The 22772-nt window shown below is 41.2% G+C and overlaps 2 protein-coding genes across 2 annotated transcripts; both read right to left on the bottom strand.

Annotated features, from left to right (window-relative positions):
- Positions 1-277: 277 nt before the first annotated feature.
- mcm5 (minichromosome maintenance complex component 5) lies at positions 278-9598 on the bottom strand. The gene is made up of 15 exons (XM_038268220.1): positions 9297-9598; positions 8467-8593; positions 8248-8376; positions 7637-7809; positions 6741-6896; positions 6485-6657; positions 5315-5486; positions 5128-5239; positions 4839-5048; positions 4568-4744; positions 4164-4276; positions 3951-4079; positions 3732-3874; positions 3502-3629; positions 278-585 (listed from the first exon to the last, which is right to left on the bottom strand). The coding sequence occupies exons 1-15, from the start codon at positions 9467-9469 to the stop codon at positions 484-486; spliced, it is 2217 nt and encodes a 738-aa protein (XP_038124148.1). The 5' UTR covers positions 9470-9598; the 3' UTR covers positions 278-483.
- A 2051-nt stretch (positions 9599-11649) lies between these two features.
- Positions 11650-22350, bottom strand: gcat (glycine C-acetyltransferase). Its single transcript, XM_038268234.1, has 9 exons — positions 22072-22350; positions 17696-17826; positions 16012-16113; positions 15779-15925; positions 15525-15679; positions 13737-13819; positions 12318-12489; positions 12085-12206; positions 11650-12002 (listed from the first exon to the last, which is right to left on the bottom strand). Exons 1-9 carry the CDS (start codon positions 22289-22291, stop codon positions 11851-11853), a joined length of 1284 nt encoding a protein of 427 aa, XP_038124162.1. The 5' UTR covers positions 22292-22350; the 3' UTR covers positions 11650-11850.
- Between the last annotated feature and the right edge of the window lie 422 nt (positions 22351-22772).

Here is a 22772-nt window from a genome sequence, read left to right as displayed (position 1 = left end):
TTTCCTCCCCTTTAACTTAGACAACCCTTTGTTACAGAACACTAGAATAGCCACAGCATGATGCAGCCACTGCCATACTTTCCCCTCACAAAGTGTTTCTGCCTCTACATCACTCCTCGCAAATAAACAGGACTTCTTTTCGCATTTCATTGCAAGTTCTGGTTTATTGTGCAAATTTAAACTTAATTTAAGGGGTTTAAATATTCTCACAGCACACTTTATGGACACTTATAATTAGGGATAACTGCTTAAAAAATTAAATAAAGCACTTTCTGAATTCAGTGGTGTTTACAATTTATTTTTATTTGTTTAAACAGCATCTCCACCAAAACAGTTACATTTTTATTCCATCATTTCAGAACCAAAGTGTGTTACATTTTTTTATTATTTTTTTTTATCCATCTTCAAATATCAAACACAGACCAAAAATAACTATTTACATGAACAAATACAAGCCAATATGTGTCTGAGAGCCAGTTTGCTCTACTTGACCCTGTAGAGGACCTTCCTCTGCATGCGGTGCTGCAGCTCCCCCCTCCTCAGCATCAGGTGGAGGACTTTGTAGATGGCGTGCTCTGGGTACTTCTGTATAAGAGAGAGAAAATCAAATGAGTGATGAGTTGTTTTCGATTAACTCCACAGTTTCTATGTCAGAATTTTGCCAAAAGGGAAAGAAAAAAATAAAATACATGAGCACTTTCTCTACTTGAGCATTTTGAGCATTTGAAGCAGGCAGATTCTGGACCACCAGATGATAATATGTATGCATTTTCCACAAATGAGCTCAAACATATTTATTGAATGCTTTCCTATTGTTGAGAAAACAAAAGAACCAAAATACACTGATATATTTATGGTTAGTTAGACATTAATGTATTAAAAAAGAAGAATATATAATATAGAATCCCTCCCTAGCATGCACACAATTTCAGTTTCATTCATCCATCAATTCATCCAAAAAAATGCAGATTGATTGTTTTCCCTTTCAGCTACATTAGTGAATATCCTCCTTTAAAAGCAGCAAAATCAAATGTAGAAATTTTCCCATATGTTGCCAAATTCTGTTCATTGAAATTCTTGGTGGGGACGTCCACACCAGTCCTTCAGAAAGTTACACCTGTGACATGCATAAATGCAGACATGTCCAAAGTCTGTCCTCGAGGGCCGCTGTCCTGCAGATGTTTCTCTGATCCAGCACAGCTGATTTCCACTGATAGCTGATTTACAGGCTTTTGCTGAAATGCAATCATCAGAATCAGCTGTGCTAAACAGGAAAACCTTTAACAGCCGCGGGACAGCGGCCATCTATGACCGACTTTAAGCATACCTCAATAAGTGCATGCTCCTCTGCACCTGTTGCCAACTTTTCAGGCATCTGTATCACCTCTCCTTTGTACGTCGATCTATTTCGGTCAACTTTTCTCACCTTGAGGATAATAACCTCTGTAGAAAAGTAAACCACCTGTGATTGCCTACATTTTTCAGCATGGGCGTAGGTTTGCATAGGGACCATAGGGACATATCCCTACCAAAATTTTGGACGGACCCATTTGTCCCTACCAATAACTGGATGTGAACAACATGTTTATAATTTACTATACAGCAGCCGCTTCTTTTCTTCTCGCAGCTTCTCTGCCTGGTAGCTGCAGCTGCTGCTCTTTCCTGTCCCTTTCACATAGCAGCGCATCAACTGTGCTGCGCGGTTTAACTCTGATTATTCTGCCTTAAGTTCCGCCTTCTCTCTTTCTGATTGCATGTTTTCTAGTCTGTATGTGCGCGCACGCGGTTGCTTGAAGCACAAAAAAAAAAAAAGACGCTAAAATAAATTAGTATTGGGCTACGAAACAAGTCCAAATTAAAAAACTTATTATCTACGCTAAAACAGGCGAAAGCTTCTGATTGGAGTTCTGTAAAGAAGCAGGAGAGAGTTTTTTGATTTGTGGAACTTGAGAAATGTAAGTTAACAACGTTAGGATTTATTTTATTTTATCTTTTAATCAGATAGCCAAAGGCTCCTTAAAGAAGATCTTTTATGAAATGAAACCAGGTGAAACAGAAACGTTTAAACGTTTCCTTTGGAGGAGTTCTGGTTGTAGAATATTGACAGACAAAAACTTTTTTTTTTTTTTACTTCTTAAATGCTAAATGTTTACATATTTTTTTTACAATCTTGGTATAATTGCTCTAAGTGGGTCGCTCTGTCGGCTAAAGGCACATTTTAGTGGCCCTATATTCCAGTTAACGATTAATCAATTACTAAATTAGTTCACGATTATTTAAATAATCTGTTAATATGATTGTTTCAGCCATAGATAAAATACATGAAATTAGCTATACAGAGTAACTACAGCCCAGATGTACAACTTCTAATATTAATATTTTAAATGCTCAGTGTCAGTTCCTCTTATAGTTCCAGTGCACATGTAAATACAATACATTTATTTTCCGTCCCTTGAATGTATTTTTTTGCATGATCCAGAAAGAGCATATTAGAAAAAAAAATAAGAGTGGGTTTTACCTCTGCACAATTCTCTATCTTCAGAAGAAAACACAGAATAAATCCACATATTATAAACTATATTTGGTTAAACAGACACTGTCTTAGTCGCAGGTAAAGTTAAATGCCATCCTTTTCAAAGTGGAAAAAGTCCTAATTCCACATTCATCAGAGCAAGTTATGCTTTAAATATTGATAAACAGCATCTAGTGCATGTAGTTCTTATAAGATTTGTATTAATGTAGCAGGAAATGCTGCTGTTCTCTTTAAACAAAATGAGCCCTGAAGCTGAAGAATAGTGTCCCTACCAAAGTTGAAATCAAACCTATGCCCTTGTTTTTCAGGAAATCCCGCCTCTTGAGACTGTTGCATTAGCAATGCATCTTTAATGTGCGCGTCCATAGCGCTATAACATCGACGAGGCTGTCTGAATTCAGAACAGCAGTCAGGAGCCCCCTTTTCTACCCTGATAAGTGTTCTTACAGAAAAAAGGTAACGGGATAGGAGCTACAATACAAGGTATTAAGGATGTGCTCAAGTAAACAGAAAAAGAGGCTATGGGCGCATGGAAAGCAAGACATAAAGAAAAGGAGCATGCACTTGTGGTCTGCTGGTGCAGAGTCTGCACATGTAAAATGTTTAAAATGTGCATGGAGGGTAGTTTATGGTTCTGTCTAATAGATAAAGCTGCATGCATCAGAACTGATTTTACAGCTGCACATCTGGCTAACACATCTAACTTCATAATATTCATCCTAGTATCTGTGAGCAGTCAATGAAGGACATTGAAGGGTAAAAGAATCAGTTCCTTTTTTCAGGGCACTGTCAGGGTTTCTATGGGATTTAGTCCTATGGACTGAGCGGACATGGAAGAAGGTTTAGCATATGGTTGTTTGGTACTTCTAGAGTAGAAGTCTGACTTTCTTAGATCCTTCCAGTGTGAAATGCACTGCTCCGATGGTCTGATTCCGAAGCTTGAATAAATGGGATGGAAGCATGCTGACCTGCTTGGTGAAGTCCTGGACGATGCTGTGCTCGGAAACCTGGGAGCCGATGGCGAAACGTCTCTTCAGCTGCTTCTCGATGCGGGAGAGCATTTCCTGGTCCTCCTGTGTGGTGAATCCTTCCACTCCTGGTTAGCAGCAAAAAAAAAAAATAAAAAAAAATCATTCAAACGTACAGCTTGCAACAACAGACACCAAGCAGGTGTTCTGAAAGCATCTCTAACCCTCACCAGAGAGGCTGCCGGACAGAGCGGCGTCCAGAGTGGACACCTGGAAGAGCCTCAGGGCTTCGTCCACCTCTTCTTCTCCAGCTACAGGCTGCAGCTTCATCTTAGCCAGAGACTCTGCGACGCGGATGATCGCCTCCAGCTGCCTGTTTTCATTAACCATCCAAGGTGTGAACGCAGGAAATCAAAGAGGAAAAAACATAAGCTTAACAAGAGACGTACCTGACGGTGATGGGGATGGAGGGCCGCTTGTCCGTCTCTCTCTCGTGCTCTCTGGCGCCACTCCTCATCACCACGTAACGATTCTTCAGCTTCTCGGCGGCCGCCGGCGAAAGCCGAGGGCCACATTTACTGCGAGCAAAAAAACCCAACAGACTTAACATCCAGAGTCCATGATTAGGGCCGTTACTCAGACACGGCGTACGCTGCACTCACGTTCTGGCGTAGGCGATGTACTTCTTGAAGGTGGCCAGAGGAATCTCGCCCTCCACGCCTTCCGTCTGCGTCTGAGCGCTCAGGTGGACGTTCATGACGTGGCGAGCCAGCGTCTGTAATCAGAGGGCGGTTCTGGTGTCAGAATAAGATCCATTCACGCTTCATGAGACAGACGACATTCATTCAGGTTAGATTAGATACATATCCAGACCGAACGGAACCAAAAGATACCATTTATTGGCAAAACCCGAGTGATCGGGGTGCATTTCTCCACGATGTGTGTTAACTGAACCTGAACCCTATTTTCAAAGTCATTAAAGTTGTTAAATCACGAGAAACAGTAAAAAAAAAAAAAAAAAAAAAAAAGGGGGGAATAAAATCCTAAAATAATTTGCCGTGCTCACCATGTCCCTCTGGTGGTCATGCTGGTCCTTGATGATGAAGATCATGTCAAAACGGGACAGGATGGTGGGCATGAAGTCGATGTTGTCCTCTCCTTTGGTGTCGTCCCAGCGGCCAAACACAGAGTTGGCGGCGGCGAGCACCGAGCAGCGTGAGTTCAGAGTGGTGGTGATGCCCGCCTTTTGGAGGAGCACAGATGCTTAGGTTACTATGGTAACCCCATTGTGTTTTGTTTTATTTATAACCCACCCATCCCCTCTATCTGCTAACTACCTTCGCGATGGAGATGGTCTGCTGCTCCATGGCCTCATGGATCGCCACTCTGTCGTCTTCTCTCATCTTGTCAAACTCGTCGATGCATACCACCCCGCCGTCGGCCAGCACCATGGCTCCGCCCTCCATGATGAACCCGCGGGTGACCGGGTCCCTCAACACCGAGGCGGTCAACCCGGCAGCACTGCTGCCTTTGCCTGAGGTGTAAATCTGCAGCGGAAACATGAGTCAGCCTTACATCCCTTAGCGTGAGTCATTCTGCTGCAGCTTCTGCAGACGGTATAAATACCCCGATCGGAGCGCATCTCTCCACAAACTTCAGCAGCTGAGACTTTGCTGTTCCCGGATCTCCCAGCATCAGCAGGTTGATGTCGCCTCTACGGGTCAGACCGTCAGGCAGCCTGAAGAACACAGAACCAAACGGTTACTAAACAGACGACCTTAATGGTTCAACCAAAGGACATTTGGATCCTCACCTCTTCCTGGAGCCGCCAAACAACAGGCAGGTGATGGCCTTCTTCAGGTCATCGCTGCCGTAGATGGAGGGAGCCAGGGAGCTCGCCAGAGAGTTGTAGATGTTAGGAGAGGCAGCGAGCGCTCTGAGCTCCTCCTCCTCCTGTGGAGACACGGATCCGGTGGCTCCACGACCTGCAGAACACAGAATGTGGAATTTAAACCAAAGACGAGGAAGAAGCTGAACGCCTCGATCTAAGGAGATTCATCTATAGACCAAATAATGTCAGAACACTGAAAAAACTCCAACTGTTTGGTTAATAGATAATATTTTTTCATTGGGATTTTAATGTGAGAAACCAAATGATAGTGGAAACAATTTATAAAACACCAAAGCTAATTTATTTCTATGAAGCCTAAACAGGAAATCAGACAGGCCAGATTTAGAGCCATCAGGAGGAGCAGGGAACGTATGGAGTCAATTCTGTTCCATTATTGTTGCAAGCAAAAAAAACCAAACAGGTTTTATAAATAAAAAAAGCAATCTAGAAATGAAAATTTCTTATTAAAAAGTTTTAAATAACTTCTGTTTCTCAGAAAATTGAAAATTTCAAAATGTTTTTATCTATTTTGTATACACTAAAATCTTATAAATTTTTTTTCTTACAATTTTTTTTTTTTACAGATTAGGTTTTCGGAACTGCATTCATTTAAAATTTTAATTTTAGATCACATTCTCTTCACTACAAGTTGATGTTTGCTCTGGACCAATAAAAATGTGGCTGCTAATGTTCATGCAGACTAATAAAAATGAGTCTTCTGTCCCCGTCACAAAGCAAAGAGAATGATCTAGAAAATGAAATTTAAAATGACTCCTTTTTATTTAAGTGTTTGCAAAGTTCAATTCTGGTTTGCCTTTTTTTAACTAAATTATGCGCTTGCAATAATCCAATAATGGTAGTGACACGTGGTGGGGGCAGCAGCATGCTGTGGGAGTGATCTCCTCATGGATGGGAAGATTTAGAAACCACCTAAAAAGTGGTTTCCACTAACATCTTTTAGGGGGAAAAAAGATGCCTAGTCTTTATAAAACCATCTACTCTTTCCCGGCCATGAGGACAACCCTGTCCTACGTCTTTCACATCCATATCCTCATAAATCAAACATGACATTTATGAAGGTGATGCACATGCCTGCTCCATCCGTGTCCACCTGAATGCCGACCACTCGCAGATAGGATGAGCGAATCCCGACGCCGACACCCTTCTCCTTGCCTGCTCTACCCTTCGTTGCAGCAACTTTTTTGATGGAGTAGATCCCCATGATGGTGACCCTGTTACCAGGCACCACGCGGTCGCACAGATACCTGGGAGACGAAGGGAAAACGGGTTGAATCTCTGCTAGAAGAACACAGCGCCATAGATCTTAATGGCTTCAGAGTTTTCTTACCTGTCGCAGTAGAGCTGGAGGTGGCGGGGCATCTCTCCATGGGGCACAGCGTCGGGGGCCTCCTGCAGACGGAGCGTCTGGAAGTCAACACAAGCGCAGCGGTCCGGGACGATGAAGTAAGGATCCACGGGACACTTGAGCCTGCCGACATTCTCACTGAGTGGGGAACAAAAAAAGGTTAGAAATGGTATGGAGCAAACCTTTTTTTTTATTAAATTATTGTTGCAAGGAAATATACCACAAAAAAAAATAATTTTGTTCCACTATTTTTGTCAAAGAACACATTTTGTAAACAGAAATTCAAAGAAAGGATAACATAAATCCAGAAATTAACCTTTAAAAAGCTTCTTAATAAAAAAAGGGCTTAAGAGTAACTCATGACTGTTTATTCAAATTTTATATTTTTAATAACAACTGTTCTAAAATTGCCTTTAAAGAAATTACATTACAATTTTTTATTCCAATTTCTTTTTTCAGATGGTTTATTCCATCTAATTCTGTTTTAAATTACATTCTCCTCACCTCAAACCCAATAGAAATGCCTATTCCTGACCAATAAAAATGTTGACAGCGTCCTTTAAGACCAATATGCTCCTCACCCCGTAGAAAAGCCCGACCAAAGAATGTGATGCTTAAAATGAGAAAGCAATCAATAAAAACGCAACCCGAAAAAGTGAAATTTGAAAACAGTAAAACTTGAAAATACAAAATCTGTTTAAGAAAAAAAATCCAATAAAATCAGCAAAATTACTCTTCAAACCTCTTTTTTTTTTTTTTTTTTTTTTAGAACATTTTTATGTTATTTATGTTACTACAACATTTTTCAAAGTTTAATTTCCGGATCGCACTTCTTTGCATTTAATATCTTTGCTTGCATCGCCTCCCCACACACTCACCTGTTACACTTGCGCGGCAGAGCGTAGCCCTGCAGCCCCGGAGGGAGCGGGATGTTGTTGAGGACGTTGCGGCAGCCGCGGCACTGCAGACACACCTTGGTGGCTTTCGCTTTGACCGCTGTGGCCGAGATGATGATGCCGTGAACCTTCACCAGACGAGACACCTGCTCCGACTGACACAGGAGGAGTTGATGGTTAAAGGCCTGATCCATTACTTAAATCACAGTTAGTAGTGATGCAGCCATCTAACATTTATTCGCCTCTTTGGCAAAATATCTGCTTCGTTTGTCTATCCAGGAAGATTTTATGACAATAAGGCTGTTTAACAAATCCATTTGTGAAAGACGTTTCACTTCCCATCCAGGAAGCTTTTTCAATTCAAATGTCTAGCGTTGACTATAAAGCAACTCAAGGCTATTTCTGCCACTTGAATAGAAGAAGCTTCCTGGATGGGAAGCACAACGTCTTCAAACTTGGAAACAAAGTCCAGTGTTTTTTTTTTTTTTTTGGAATGACTATGACCTCGATGACTGAGAATCTTCACTAGCATATTTGTGAAAGGTTTTCTTTAAACAAGTTTGGGATAATTTTCTCAGACGGAAGTGATGTACCTTGAGGCTGCGAATGGATGCATGATGCGCGTCACTCTTTAACATGACCTGGATGTCCTGGACAGTCTCCTCGCCAACAGGCCGGGGACGGGTTACCTCGTCCGCTACTTCCTTAGCAGCTTCCTCCAACTGTGATTCGAAACAGTTTGTGTCAGCGGAAAGAAATTATATCGGTGTGGAAAAGAAAAAGAGGAGGAAGAAGAGAACTAGTGAACTCACCAAGGGCAGGTTCTCATTGGGCTGCTTGTAAAGGCAGTCAGACAAATCTTCATCGAAGCTGGCGAGGTCCTCTACCTCCACCTCCACCCAGTACTCCCCCAAGGTGTAATGCCGCTTCAGCTCATCTCTGATTGAAATCAGGACAAATTAAACCGTGAACATTTTTTTATATCCTCCGTCACACTCTATTGTATTCATCTTCCCATAACTTTAACAACTTTCCCTGTTTCGGCTAATGGGACGATCCCACAGCATTATGCTGTCACCACCAAGTGGTAACTGCAGAGATATTGTAGAAATGCCCATATCACCATCATTACATTTCACTGTAGGCATGGAGAGCTCAGATCGATCTACAAATTTAGTTCCCAACAAAGTTCGGGTTTTGAATGACGTAAAGTTGTAGTTTGGCCTCATATGGCCTGGTCTCTCATCTGGCTGTTAGCCTAGAACACTTTGCACAGGACTTTATGAAAGTGTAGTGAGAAAACAATTTTTTGCAATATCATTTTTTATAAAGTCTAAATTTGAAGAGATTGCAGAGCAATTGTGCTGAAATTGGCCTCATGCACGTGAGAAAGCAGCGACTGCTGCAGCTGGAAACGAAGTGATCAGACCTCAAGGCCCTGATGCAGAAGTCTGAACACCCCCAATAACTTTATAATTCATGTTTTGTAACCAAGAACACTTCGGATATCCCTAACTTTACAAAATAAAAAATATATATATACAAAGAAACAGACATTTACGAACAGTTGATCTGAAAATGTATTTATTATTTATGTTCCACGACCCTACAGCTTGTTTTCCTCTATATAGTCCATATTTACCTGTATTTATATGTAAAACCGGTGCGGTCGGTTCCCACTCGGAACTGGCGCAGAAACTCGCGGAATCTCTTCTTAATCTGGATCCGTTTCTGTCCTCCTTCATCTCCGCCGGGAGCCTCTCCTCCTCCGAAACTGTCGCTGTAATAAACTCCGGGGTCGTCAAAGCCAGACATTCTGCAGGTGGATCTTTGAATGCCGAGGAAGAAGAAGGGTTTTTCTTTTCCGAAGCGGACAACAACCGACGGTCACCAAGCAGCACGGATGAAGAGTTTCGCGGGGAAAATAAAGTATCTTCCTGTCTGATTTCCCGCGAACGTCTTTCAGGAGCGCGCTTCTGCTAACTGCTGATTGGTGGAAACAAACAGCAGTTCTTTCTATTGGTCAGGGAAAAATGAAAGCATATAACCGTCACACATAGGAGGCGGGACTTAACGGGAGTATGGCGCGAAAAGGACAACGGAGGGTATGGCTATAAGCCAACATATGCTGGGGAAGAAAAAAATGGAGCTCCGAGCAAACTAGTTTTCATTTATATAGTTTGGAAGTTATTCTTGTCTTAAAAAATTTGAAGTATTTACAATATAACATTCTCTGTGTACATTAAACATTTGTAATCATTGTTATGGAATAAGTTAAAACTACACATCAAAATTTTGAGACTTTTAGAAATGTGGTTTATTTTTTCTTTAAGATAACTGTTTCCGTTTGGGTAGATGCTTAAGTAAAAGTTATTTTAATAAACTGCTTTTTTATGTGGCTAATATGGCTCACAGCCCAGGGCAGCATGCAGCATGGGAAGGAAACCCAAATCACTTATGCAGCTCAAATGATTCTTTTATATTAAATGTATTAAATATAATTTTATCAATATTTTGCATTTGTCTGGACATGCACCCCACTGTATAAACCCTAGCTGTCTCAGGAAACATAACAGTGGAATCTGATTTAAAGCTTTGCATCGGTGTTAAAGGGCAATTTCCTGATTTTTAGAGAAGTTGGAGCAATTTTCACAAAATGATCAGATTACGTCTTTCAAATCTGAATTATTTTGAGATCATAAACTAATGATGAATAAACTTTCAACAAAGTATATAAAAGAAAAGTGGGAATCAGAGCTTTTAGATGAAGATTGGTTAGATTGGTCAGACATACACCAGTTCACGGATATGGAGGGAGTTCACATGGAAAAATCTAGTACGATTTTTAATCACGCCTTAAGTCAAGAATAACTATGGAATTGTGGATCAGTGAACACAGACCACTCTTACATATTTTGGAACTAAAATTGTTCAATTTTGGAAAAGTTTACTTATCTTAGCCATAAAGGGTTATAAAGCACAAACATTTCGAGTTTTAAAGAACTTACTGGCTAGAAGCAGCACGGCAGAGAAATTAAAGTATTTAATGTTTTCACTTTCTTGCGCATCAAGATAATAGTGTAGATATCTTGACGGAAACAAATGGTGCACAGTGCCTTAGTTTTCTTAACATTACTTTAAAATTTGGGGCTTCATTAAAGAAAACTTTATACTACTCCAGGTTCTCAACCAAAGTTTTCAAAGGTATAGTGGAGGATGTTCTTTTTCCAATGATACTGGTGACATGTTTACATAAGGCCGTCCTACGTGCTCGTCCCCATTTTTACTTACCGGTGGTGAGTCTGACATAGTGGAAACATTGCAAATCTTCCTGTGGAAAGTAAGCTTGTATGAGCGATGCAAACAGCAACTTTTTAATATGAGGAGAAATGGACACGAGGAGAAATGGGCTTGTGAATGCTCTCTCATGCATTTAATAAGCGTTCCCTCTCGGGAGCGGGTACAGGGTTGTGAATGTACATTTCTTTTTAAAAGTGGAGAGGGTGGATCTTTTCACCCTTTAACAGGTCAGTTTATCCTTGACTTTCGTTTTAAGAGAAGTTTGAAACCTCCATTGAAATTTTCATGCATAATAAACAAAAAACAACCTCCAACCCCCCAAAAAAACAAACCTGTTTAAAGCCTTTCATAAGTAAAATCTGTAATGGTGGCAACTTGATCCTTTGATATATTTTTCTATAGGGACCTAGACTCAATATGTTTAAAAATACAAATTAAAGCAGTAAAGTTTCTACAAACAGGATGTATGACGGATGTCAAAAAGTTTGTGATGTCTGTACGATGTGGTCCTTCATGCAGACGTATTTGATGAGACGCCATCAAATTTTTCTCTACCAAAAAAAAACACCACAATTCTTTAAGTCCAAAAGCTATGTTTATTGTTTTGGCATAAAAGGATTGAAGAAATCATTATCATAGTAGTTGAGGAAACAATAAACTGGTCAAATATCGCGGCAATCATTCAAAATTACATCCTTGTTAGTGCAGCGGCAGTTTATTTCTTAGCCCTTTTGGTCTTCAAATGCAAACATCTACAATCCAGCATCTAAGAAAAAATAATTTCTTTTTTATTTGACCTACAAGCGTAAATGTTACTTCCATCTTCATCAGTAACAGGCGGTGTGGCCTTTACAGCCGAGCAGTTAGCTGAAGCTCCCCAGCTCCTCTTCCTCCTCTCAGGATATGACCCTGTGCTTCCGGCCAGTCTGGATGAAAGCATCCACGCAGCGGTCGATGTCGTCATCGGTGTGGGCTGCTGAAATCTGAACCCGGATTCTGGCTTTACCCTTCGGCACCACCGGGTAAGAGAAGCCAATCACGTAGATACCTGTGGGAAGGAAGAAGTTTAATCGGATGAGGTCCTGTGAAACGCAGACTCCTGTGGCGTCCTCTGAGTCGTGGCATCTCACCGTGCTTCAGCATGTCATCAGCCATCAGGGAAGCCAGACGCGCGTCACCGAGCATCACGGGACAGATGGGATGGGAGGAGCCTGCAATGGTGAAGCCAGCCTGCGTCATCTTGTTCCGGAACCTGACAGGGAAAAGATGGGGGGGGATTTAGAGCAACAATCACACGTTAGAATCCTAAGCTTTGATAGGATTGAACGTTTGAACATTTGGTTTATCCAAAGAGCAAACGAACCTCATGGTTTTTGCTGTCATACTTTGTGCGATCTCGCTGGAGGCGAGCAGCAGCTCCACAGCCCGGGTGGCACAGCCCACCACAGGAGGCGGGAGGGCGTTGGAGAACAGGTAAGGCCGCGAACGCTGCCTGAGGAGGTCAATGAGAGGCTTTGGACCAACGGTGTACCCACCTGAGAGAGGGAGTGACAGAGAAGTTTAACAAAGAATGACAGACAAGGAAAAAGTGAAGCAGGCAATACTTGGCGCCCTGAAAAGCACCAAAACGTTTCCTTAGAACTGAATTTAGACGCTGGCCAAGCACTCCTACCCATATGGTAGACAGGATGAAGAGCATTGTTTATTTTAGTCATACACCTTGAATAATAAAGCAAAGGATCATATGGTCATGGGTGTTATGATACAAAGGAAAAAGTAGCCAGATTTCCACCACCCTCTTAAAACCGATCCGTGCCGAGCTCGGTTCCTTACGACTATTTACACACCATGCTAGCACGGTTCCTCGCCTCAGTGACAATCTACGGTACTACTGCTCTCTAGAGGACATTCAGGACGTTTTCGGAGAGTCAGGCGAAGAAGGCAGCCTTTAGTGAATTTACTTACCAGAGTCGGCTTATAGGAAGTGGATACGACAAATAATAGTCTAAGCAGAGCTAACAGACGCAGGAAACGACAGATGTTGAGGTTCATCACACTGCTAAACAGAATCATCACTAAAAATCCTATGGCACGGTAGGGAGGCTAGCATTTTTATCAATGTCTGAAATTCATCATTACGGAGGCTGACAGTAAGGAGATGACATGGTCTGCTCATGCGCTCTTGTTATCTGAGAACCAAGCCAGAACTGAACCACGCCGAGCTCCACTGATGAACTATGGCTCATACGTGTGCCATAAGTTACAGGTAAGTTAATCGATTGTTGACATATGTTAGGTGTAAGTTATTCTAGCTCAGGAGTAACAAATTAAAAATCAGCGCGGTCCGAAGAAAGAAAATCAACAGGAGAGCTGAGAAGTAATGGAGGATGTTGAATGTGGGGGTTAAACTTTCACACCACCTTCTGTGTTCCTCCTAGCAAACGGCGACGATGTTCCCTTTGACTGAAACCAGGGCCTCTTTCAGGAGTTCGTACATAAAAGCCAGGTTAGTGAAGTTATTTTTAGATTCACGTAAACAGATTCAACACAATGAGCTGTGAATCTCTGCAGCTCCTCCACAGTTACCAGTTACTCCGATTAATGCCTGCCTGGCTCTCAGCCTGTCAGGTGGACGGCCAAATCTTGACAGATTTGCAGTAGCATCAAACTCTTTTCAAGTTTGGGTGCTGTTCTGAACGTCAACCAAAACATATTTCCATTGTTGTATGAAACCGTCACTAAAATGTACAGAGGGAGGGTTCTGGTGCTGGACTGGACGTACCTGCTGCTCCTCCCAAGGCTTTTCCCAAAGTGGAGTTCACGATCTGAACTCTGTCCATCACTCCAAGAAGCTCATCTGTTCCTCTGCACATTGGGAGACAGATTTAGTCACATTTCAGGTAGAAACAAAAAAACACCTAAACCTACTTCCTTTAACTCCTCCCTGCCTGCTTTAGTTCTGTACTGTGCCAGTTGTGTGCTTCCCTTGTCATCTGTGTTGCAGATAATTCTAGTTTCCACCATCCCTGAATGTAACAGCAGCGAATAAATTGTTCAGCCAGTGTGCTGAGATGTTGGTCAAGATTCAAGACTCCAGCAATCCGAGGCCCCGCCCACCACGCCAAAACAGGGCCAGAAGTTTAAAGCTGAAAAAAAAAAAAAATCTGCAACTGCAAAAAAGACAAAACAAAAACTTGGATATGAAAAGTAGTTTAACAAAGCAGTTTAAAACTTTTTTGTCCGGTTTCAAAAAGTTTTTTTTTCTCCTAGTTGCAATTTATTTATTTTTTTGGTAATTTCTAATTTTGCAGAATCAGAATCAGATTTATGGCCAAGTAAGTTTGCACGTACAAGGAATTTGACTTGGTGTTGATGTTGCAGACAAATTCGATATATATACAGAATCTGTAACTATATCCAATACAAAACATACAATATACTATATACAATATATAGGCATATACTTTATACACAGTAGACGATGCGTTAATGTAACGCAGGAGGTCTGTAGATGCTATTTTGTTGTAGCTTCTAGGTCCTGAACGGGGCAGGGAGAGAGGCGGTGTCAAGTGTCACGGGGTCTCTGGGCCTTGTTTATAAGGCTGGCAGCAGATGGGAAGAAACTGTTCTTGTGGCTGAGGTTTTGGTCCTGATGGATCGCAGAGGGAAGTGTCTAAAATAGTTTACGGCGGGGGTGCGAGCGATCAGCCACAATCGTCCCTGTATGCCCTCAGAGTCCTGGAGAGATTGCAGCCAATCACCTTTTCTGCAGACTGGATGACATACTGCTGTTTGCCCTTGTCCTTAGCGGTGGCACCAGCGTACCAGGTGGTGATGGAGGAGGTGAGGATGGACTCAACGGTGGAGGAGTAGAAGTGCACCATCATTGTTATTGGCAGGTTGATTTTTTTCTGCTGCTACAGGAAGTAAATCCTCTGCTGGGCTTTCTTGGTGAGGGAGTTGATGTTCAGCTCCCACTTTAGGTCCTGTGACATGATAGTTCCCAGGAAGCGGAAAGACTCCACAGTGTCAATAGTTGAGTCACAGAGGTTGATGGGGAAAGCTGAGGCTGAGTTCTTCCTGAAGTCCACAACCATCTTCAATGTTTTTAGAGCGTTGAGCTCCAGGTTGTTCTCCCTGCCCCAGGTCGCCAGATGGTCAACCTCCCACCTGTAGGCGGACTCGTCACCATCAGAGATAAGTCCGATAAGTGTGGTGTCATCCGCAAAACTTTTGAATAGGGCCCAAAATAATTTCTCAGTTAAAATTTTTTTTGTTCTTCCCATCAAACCCTATGGCCTCAATTTAACTCTATTTTTTTCCCAGTAAAATAACTTTTATTTCTGCTTTTTCTATTCGTTCTGTGGGGGTCATTGTTTTTTTAATATTCATTTTGATAAAAAAAAAGATGCAGCTATGACCTTTCAATCAGTCCTTCATATTCTAGATTTCTAATTTTCTCTGCTTCTAAAAAGAGATCAGTGATACTTTAATGTTCAGATATAAAAATGTCTTTAGGTCAAAGGTAACACCCTCTCCCCCGTTGCGATAAGAGCAAAATCTTCCTCACCGTCCGCGAGGCCCGAGGAACCCAGTGGCGTGACATTCATCGATGAACACCATGGCTCCGTACTTTTCGGCGAGGTCACATATTCCTTGGAGGGGAGCCACATCTCCATCCATGGAGAAGACTCCATCTGTCACTACGAGGCGCATTCTAGAAGACTGAGGAGGACAAACCCATGAAAGGAACTCACAACCAATCAAACATGATTTTTAAAGGGCTAGTGCTTAAAAAAAATTTTTCTCAATTTTTTTACACACCTGAGCTTCTTTAAGCTTATCCTCCAGGTCATTGAGGTCCATGTGTTTGTAGCGCAGCCTCTTGGCCCTGCAGAGGCGGATCCCGTCGATGATGGAGGCGTGGTTGAGCTCATCTGACAGCACGGCGTCATCTGGGCCCAACAGCACCTGTGAAAGGTTATTTTCTGCTTTACCGATGAAAGACAAATTTTTTTCATTTGTTCAGAGTTAAAGGAGAGTAAATGTCGACGTACTTCAAACAACCCGGCGTTTGCGTCGAAACAGCTGGCGTAGAGGATGCAGTCCTCCCTTTCATGAAACTCTGCCAGCTTCTGCTCCAGGTTTTTGTGCAGATCCTTAGATAGAAAAACAAAAAGATGCTCTGCAAATATAACCTTTTTCTCCCAAAACAACCACCTAATTCTAAGGCATCTTATAAGTGTTTTAGTTGATAGAACAAAAGAGTTTAGACTTGTTTGCCAACTGATTCCCAAAGTGAGGGTCGTGACCCGTGGGATTCTATTTTACAATCATCTTTAATTGATTTTCTTGAGGTTTATTTAAATACTTTGTCATGAGTTGAACCTGGTGACATTAGGTCTGTCAGGAGCTGAAACGTTTGAGGAGTTGTTAACACATCGAACCTAGAGAGTAGGGGTGTAAATCATATCCATCATGGCGATTCAATTCAGTACCGATTTCCTGACCCAACGATTCGATTATTTTCGATACTCAAGAATACACCACGATTCGATTCATCGGTTGATTTTTTTTTATTTTTATTTATTTATTTTTTTTTTTTACACACCTTACAGTCTAAACAATGTTTTAAGTTTGAAATAAATCAATGAAAGCTGTAATATCATTATGCATTTTTTTTTTTTAGTAACAACAGCAAATAACAGAAGAAGAAAAGTTGCATCAAAAAATACTGCGAAAATACTGCACATAATCAGTGCAATTCAATACCTCGGCCCCAGACGTCCCCGCCCCCTTGAAAGACGCTCCGCTGCACCTCTCCCAAATTGTAGCTGACCGCACACAGGAGGCCGGCTTGTTTTGTTTTTATGACCGAAATTGTGGAAAACAACTCGTGAAGTTTGACCCACTAGAAGAGCGAGGTGCGCGAGAATGCTGGGAGCCTTTTTCCACCTGGATCTCCGCTCTTTTTGGTCCTCTTGTCCCTCCATCGTCGGACTAAACTCGCCCCCACTTCCTCACCGCCTCGGCTGTATCTAGACCCACAGTGTGTAGCACAGACCACGCTTCAATATTGAGCATAAATAAAAAATGTCTTTGTCAAGCTTACTGCAACAAACTGCTTTAAGAGAGGAAGCGAGGTAGGAGGGCAAAATAGGTTTACCGCCACCGCAGCACAGGAGGGAGAATTACGTCCAGGAGGAAATGGATAAAAATAGACCGGAGAAAAAAAAAACATGAATCGATACTCTTGCGGACGTATCGATGCATCGTCGGCTGTTGGATCGATGCATCGATACAAAACGATTATTATTTACACCCCTACTAGAGAGAATCATACGTTTTCCAAATTGTTTACTCTGATGTGCTGAAATAAATGGCTGCAGATCATCTAATTATGCACCATTCTTTTGGTGAAACATATTTGTGACATTATAATGCTGTGGACATTTATATATAGATAGATATACTTTACCGTGGGACCAGGAAGGGGAGCTGTGTTTTTTAGTAAGATAAAATGAGTGAAAGGAATGCAAACATTAATGCACTTTTCAGATTTTTGTGGGCAAGATATTTTATAATGTTCTGTCCACTTCCTCGCCATGCATATTTCTGTGTTTGTCATGTTCATAAACTCCAGGGAAATACACTGAAGTTCAGGAGTGAGGAACACTTTTTTTAGGGCACTACATGGATTTAGCAGTTTTGGGGCTCTGAGGGCATTAACAATCACCTTACCTGCGTCCCACAGATGAATCTGACAGAGCTCAGTCCAGCTCCGTGCGTCTTCAGAGCATCTATTCCCGCCTGCATCACCTCTGGATGACTGGACAGGCCGAGGTAGTTGTTGGCACAGAAGTTCAGGATACCTAAGATGGAGATTTTCCAATCAAGAGAGAAAATACAATATAAATGAATGATTGAGTCATAGACAATAAAAATTTGGTAAGATTTATCATGGACAGTATTTCACAAGACAGCTGATGAACTAAAGCAAAGTGGGGGCTGTCATAATCCAGCAGAGTCAACGGCTGAAAAGGCTTCATGCTGAAATGTCAACAACTTGACAGAGGATCTGCTTTGGTTGCAGGACAGTAACAAGGCAGAGATTAGAGCTGCAGTCATGCATGGCGTTGGTTTAGAGAATATTTCATTTTAAAGGTTAAAACACAAACAGCAGGAAATAAAGAAAAAAACCTAAAGCGACAGAAATTATATCTTTAGTAGTAACTCAAAGATTAACATCATGAGGATTATTTAAGGCTGCTCTTTCCCGTAGAATCAACTAAACTCACATTATAGGGCTGGACAATATCTCCAAAACTTATACCACGAAATATTTCCCAATTTCAGTTGATAACATTTCAGTTTACCTCAATGAATAGAAAAGAAAAGCCTCAGAAAAACAACTAAATTAGTCGATGATTATTTCAGTAATCAATTGATTGTTACAGCCCTACATTATATTCCCCCCCTATTTTTGTTATGCTCATGTTTGGATTATCCATTAGAATGCCCCCCCCCCCCCCCCCCCCCCAAAAAACAAAAACAAAAAACATACTTCAATTGTTATGAAATTCAAGTACAATGTGATCTAAATTGCAAATGTACCAAACGGCTGAATAATTGACTTTCCTGTCTCTTCTGCACAATCTAATCTGTACAAAGCACAGAATATTCCTTTAGACTTTTTTTTTAAAATCAGTTGTATTTTAGGTAGTGGTGAGCATAGATAATTTTTTTTTTAATCAATATTAATCTCACTGTAATCTTGGAATTAATCTAGTTAAAAATGGCTCATTTGAATCCTGCCAAAGGGCTTCATGAATCAGAATTACTTATTAATCCCTCGTGGAATTTTTTTTTCTTGCAGTGAAACCGTTTATAGAAGAGTGAAAAATAGGATTGTAAGAACAAATAAGATATAAGAATAAAATAAGATAACGATGATACGTGTGTGCTGCCTAAATAATAACTAAAAGTAAGTCTTTGAACAGGTTTTTCAAGCCAGGTGGAGCATTAGACGAGGGGCTCATCTCCTGTTCCCACAATTCATCACAAACTACTACTACTACTAAGATAACTGGTGATGAACATAAATAATATTAAATAAGAAGCATTTGTGTTTATTAAGTGTTGATACAGATAAACATAAATTCTGAACTGTAGGCCATGATTTACTAATTACAGTAAGTAGCTTCGTGTCAGTCTGAGCTCTATTTCTCCTTTTTCCACCAGTTGCTCAGGCAGGCCAAATAAAATCTGTTTAGAATGTCTCTTATGATGTGAAGATCATGTATTACATAAAACTCTAGCTCTAGAAATGAAACAGACTAAACAAATAATATAGAAAGTTTTTTTTTTTTTTTAAGTGTCCCATTTTACCCATATTCAACCAAGCAATCATCAAAAAGCAAACAATGTGTTAATCATTCATGGTATCGTGCTAAAATGAAATTTAAAACTACATAACATCGCCTACCTAAAGTGAAGGAGAGCAGTTCCCAGCTGGTATCGATGCACAGTGACACAGAGGTAGTTATCATTATTGACAGATGTCCAGTGATCACCTAAACATGTCGTCTCGGTTCTAATATTTATTTCATTAGTTCATGTTTGTTGTCGAAAAACAACAATTTGACAGTGTCTTTCAGTGATATTAACTTCACTACAGAAAACAAAAAAAACTAAATAAATAATCTATTGCTCAAATTTAAGGGGAGTGTTGGCCTAGTGGGTAGAGCAGTGCGCTTTTGCTCTGAGAAGATTGCAAGTAACACTGCACCATGGGTCCCTGAGCAAGGCCCCTTACCTGCACTGCTCCCCGGGCGCCGCACAATGGCAGCCCAATGCTCTCCAAGGGATTGGTTAAATGCAGAGGTCAATTTCTCCAGTGTGAAATCAATAAAGTTCAGTTATGGGTGGCCTAGTGGTTAGGGCATAGAGCTTGAAATCCTGAGGATCTGAGTTTGAGCCCCACTCCCACAGACTGCCACACTGGGTCTCTGACCTTTAACCCCACACTGCTCCCCAAAGGGACGGGTTAAATACAGAGAGTTCATTTCGTTGCTCCGTACTCGTGACAGTGTATATGACAATAAAAGCTGGAAAAAAATATATAAAATTTGACATTTACAGTGAATAAGTTATTGAAGTTGCTATAACAGCTTTGTGCGGTGTTTTTGTCTATGTGGCAATAAAAAAAAACATCACCTGTACAGTTAGTTGTTAAATTGTAAAGCTTCTTAATTGGAAATGTTAAAAGTGACACTAAAACTGCTTTTTCTTAGAACAGAGCTAAAGCTGTTGCGCAAACATGAGTGCTTTGCAGATAAACGCATAAAAATACAGGTGCTGGTCATAAAATTAGAATATCATGAAAAAGTAGATTGATTTCAGTAATTCCATTTAAAAAGTGAAACTTGTATATTATATTCATACATTACATACAAACTCATATATTTCAGATGTTTATTTTGTTTAATTTTGATGATTACAAATGACAACAAATGAAAATCTCAAATTCATCATATCAGAAAATTAGAATATTGTGAAAAGGTTCAAAATTGATGGCCCCTGGTGCCACACTCTAATCAGCTAATTAACTCAAACCACCTGCAAAAGCCTTTAAATGGTCTTTCAGTCTAGTTCTATAGGCTACACAATCATGGGGAAGACTGCTGACTTGACAGTTGTCCAAAAGACGACCATCGACACCTTGCACAAGGAGGGCAAGACACAAAAGGTCATCGCTAAAGAGGCTGGCTGTTCACAGAGCTCAGTGTCCAAGCACATTAATAGAGAGGCGAAGGGAAGGAAAAGATGTGGTCGAAAAAAGTGTACAAGCAAGAGAGATAACCGCACCCTGGAGAGGATTGTGAAACAAAACCCATTCAAAAATGTGGGGGAGATTCACAAAGAGTGGACTGCAGCTGGAGTGAGTGCTTCAAGAACCACCACACACAGACGTATGAAAGACATGGGTTTCTGCTGTCGCATTCCTTGTGTCAAGCCACTCTTGAACCACAGACAGCATCAGAAGCGTCTTGCCTGGGCTAAAGAGAAACAGGACTGGACTGCTGGTGAGTGGTCCAAAGTCATGTTCTCTGATGAAAGTAAATTTTGCATTTCCTTTGGAAATCAAGGTCCCAGAGTCTGGAGGAAAAGAAGAGAGGCACTTCATCCACGTTGCTTGAAGTCCAGTGTAAAGTTTCCACAGTCAGTGATGGTTTGGGGTGCCATGTCATCTGCTGGTGTTGGTCCATTGTGTTTTCTGAGGTCCAGGGTCAACGCAGCCACATACCAGGAAGTTTTAGAGCACTTCATGCTTCCTGCAGCTGACCAACTTTTTGGAGATGCAGATTTCAACAGGACTTGGCACCTGCACACAGTGCCAAAGCTACCAGTACCTGGTTGAAGGACCATGGTATCCCTGTTCTTAATTGGCCAGCAAACTCTCCTGACCTTAACCCCATAGAAAATCTATGGGGTATTGTGAAGAAGAAGATGCAATACACCAGACCCAACAATTCAGAAGAGCTAAAAGCCACTATTAGAGCAACCTGGGCTATCATAACACCTGAGCAGTGCCACAGACTGATCGACTCCATGCCACGCCGCATTGCTGCAGTAATACAGGCCAAAGGAGGCCCAACTAAATACTGAGTGCTGTACATGCTCATACTTTTCATGTTCATACTTTTCAGTTGGCCAACATTTCTATAAATCCTTTGTTTTTATTAGTCTTCAGTAATATTCTAATTTTCTGATATGATGAATTTGAGATTTTCATTTGTTGTCATTTGTAATCATCAAAATTAAACAAAATAAACATCTGAAATATATGAGTTTGTATGTAATGTATGAATATAATATACAAGTTTCACTTTTTAAATGGAATTACTGAAATCAATCTACTTTTTCATGATATTCTAATTTTATGACCAGCACCTGTATCTACTTTGCATGAAAGCTCATTTGAATGAATGCATTTTTATGATGTGATTCAGTTTATTTTAAGTAAAAGAAGGAAACATCAGCCTCCACCGCTGATCCTACTTTTCTTTTATAGGTTTCTACTTAATATAACTGCGGATAGTGTAACCAACACTCACTGCCACGGCTGCCTTCCACATCGATCTGTGCGCCCTGCTTGGAGGTGATGATCCTCTCCGCTTTCCACGTCCCCGCGGCTCGGATCGTGTCCAGCTCGTGCTCCAACACAGCTTTGGCCTCAGCGACAGCCGCGTAGCTCCGTTTCAGGGCCGGTTCCGAGGACACCAGAAGCCCCCGGACCGGTTTGACCAAACTCCGGACGGTTTTACCGAGAGACATGTTGCAGTGATGGCTTTTTGGTGTCACGCTGCATGCAAGTGCAACGGTTACGAGAAGCTAGGCAAGCGTGATTGCGTCACCACATGCTGATGGGTGTATCTGATTGGGGCCAATCACGTATCGGAGAAGTGTAGCAGGTGGGTCTTTTCGTCCAATCAAATTCTTACTTTTTTATAGTTGTTTGTTAGGTAAACCATAAAGTTATTATTGTATTTTCGTTTCAATAATTGATTTTACAAAAAAAGAAAACAAAAAACAAAACCTAAAAAAGATAGCAAAGAAATATAGACATTCTTGGTGAGGTAAAGAAATGTTAGTATTTTTCCTTATCTATTACACAGACATGACCTGAGTGTTGATCCACTGAGGTCATCAAATGTTTTCTCTCCTCTTGTATTCCAGTGGTTTTTATAATTTAAGGTAGAAGCCAAAAACTCAGCAAGCTTCAAGGTTCCAAAACACAGTTTCACATTGAAATCTC

Source organism: Cyprinodon tularosa, unplaced genomic scaffold (assembly GCF_016077235.1).
Source record: "Cyprinodon tularosa strain WSP-4 unplaced genomic scaffold, ASM1607723v1 ctg699, whole genome shotgun sequence".
Taxonomy (NCBI): Eukaryota; Metazoa; Chordata; class Actinopteri; order Cyprinodontiformes; family Cyprinodontidae; genus Cyprinodon; species Cyprinodon tularosa.
Note: the sequence above shows the minus strand (reverse complement) of the source record. Positions and strands in the feature narration are given on the sequence as shown.

What these genes read in the sequence shown, in the direction of transcription:
- mcm5 (XM_038268220.1), bottom strand. Translation starts at nt 9,469, where the DNA reads ATGTCTGGCTTTGACGACCCCGGAGTTTATTACAGCGACAGTTTCGGA. An exon ending in GGTGGACACGGATGGAGCAG is followed by an intron (nt 5,487 to 6,484) that starts GCATGTGCATCA and finishes TGTGTTCTGCAG; the next exon opens with GTCGTGGAGCCACCGGATCC. An exon ending in TTTGGCGGCTCCAGGAAGAG is followed by an intron (nt 5,240 to 5,314) that starts GTGAGGATCCAA and finishes TGTGTTCTTCAG; the next exon opens with GCTGCCTGACGGTCTGACCC.
- gcat (XM_038268234.1), bottom strand. Translation starts at nt 22,291, where the DNA reads ATGTCTCTCGGTAAAACCGTCCGGAGTTTGGTCAAACCGGTCCGGGGG. An exon ending in ATAAGCTTAAAGAAGCTCAG is followed by an intron (nt 15,680 to 15,778) that starts GTGTGTAAAAAA and finishes TGTCCTCCTCAG; the next exon opens with TCTTCTAGAATGCGCCTCGT. An exon ending in AGCCTTGGGAGGAGCAGCAG is followed by an intron (nt 12,490 to 13,736) that starts GTACGTCCAGTC and finishes TCCCTCTCTCAG; the next exon opens with GTGGGTACACCGTTGGTCCA.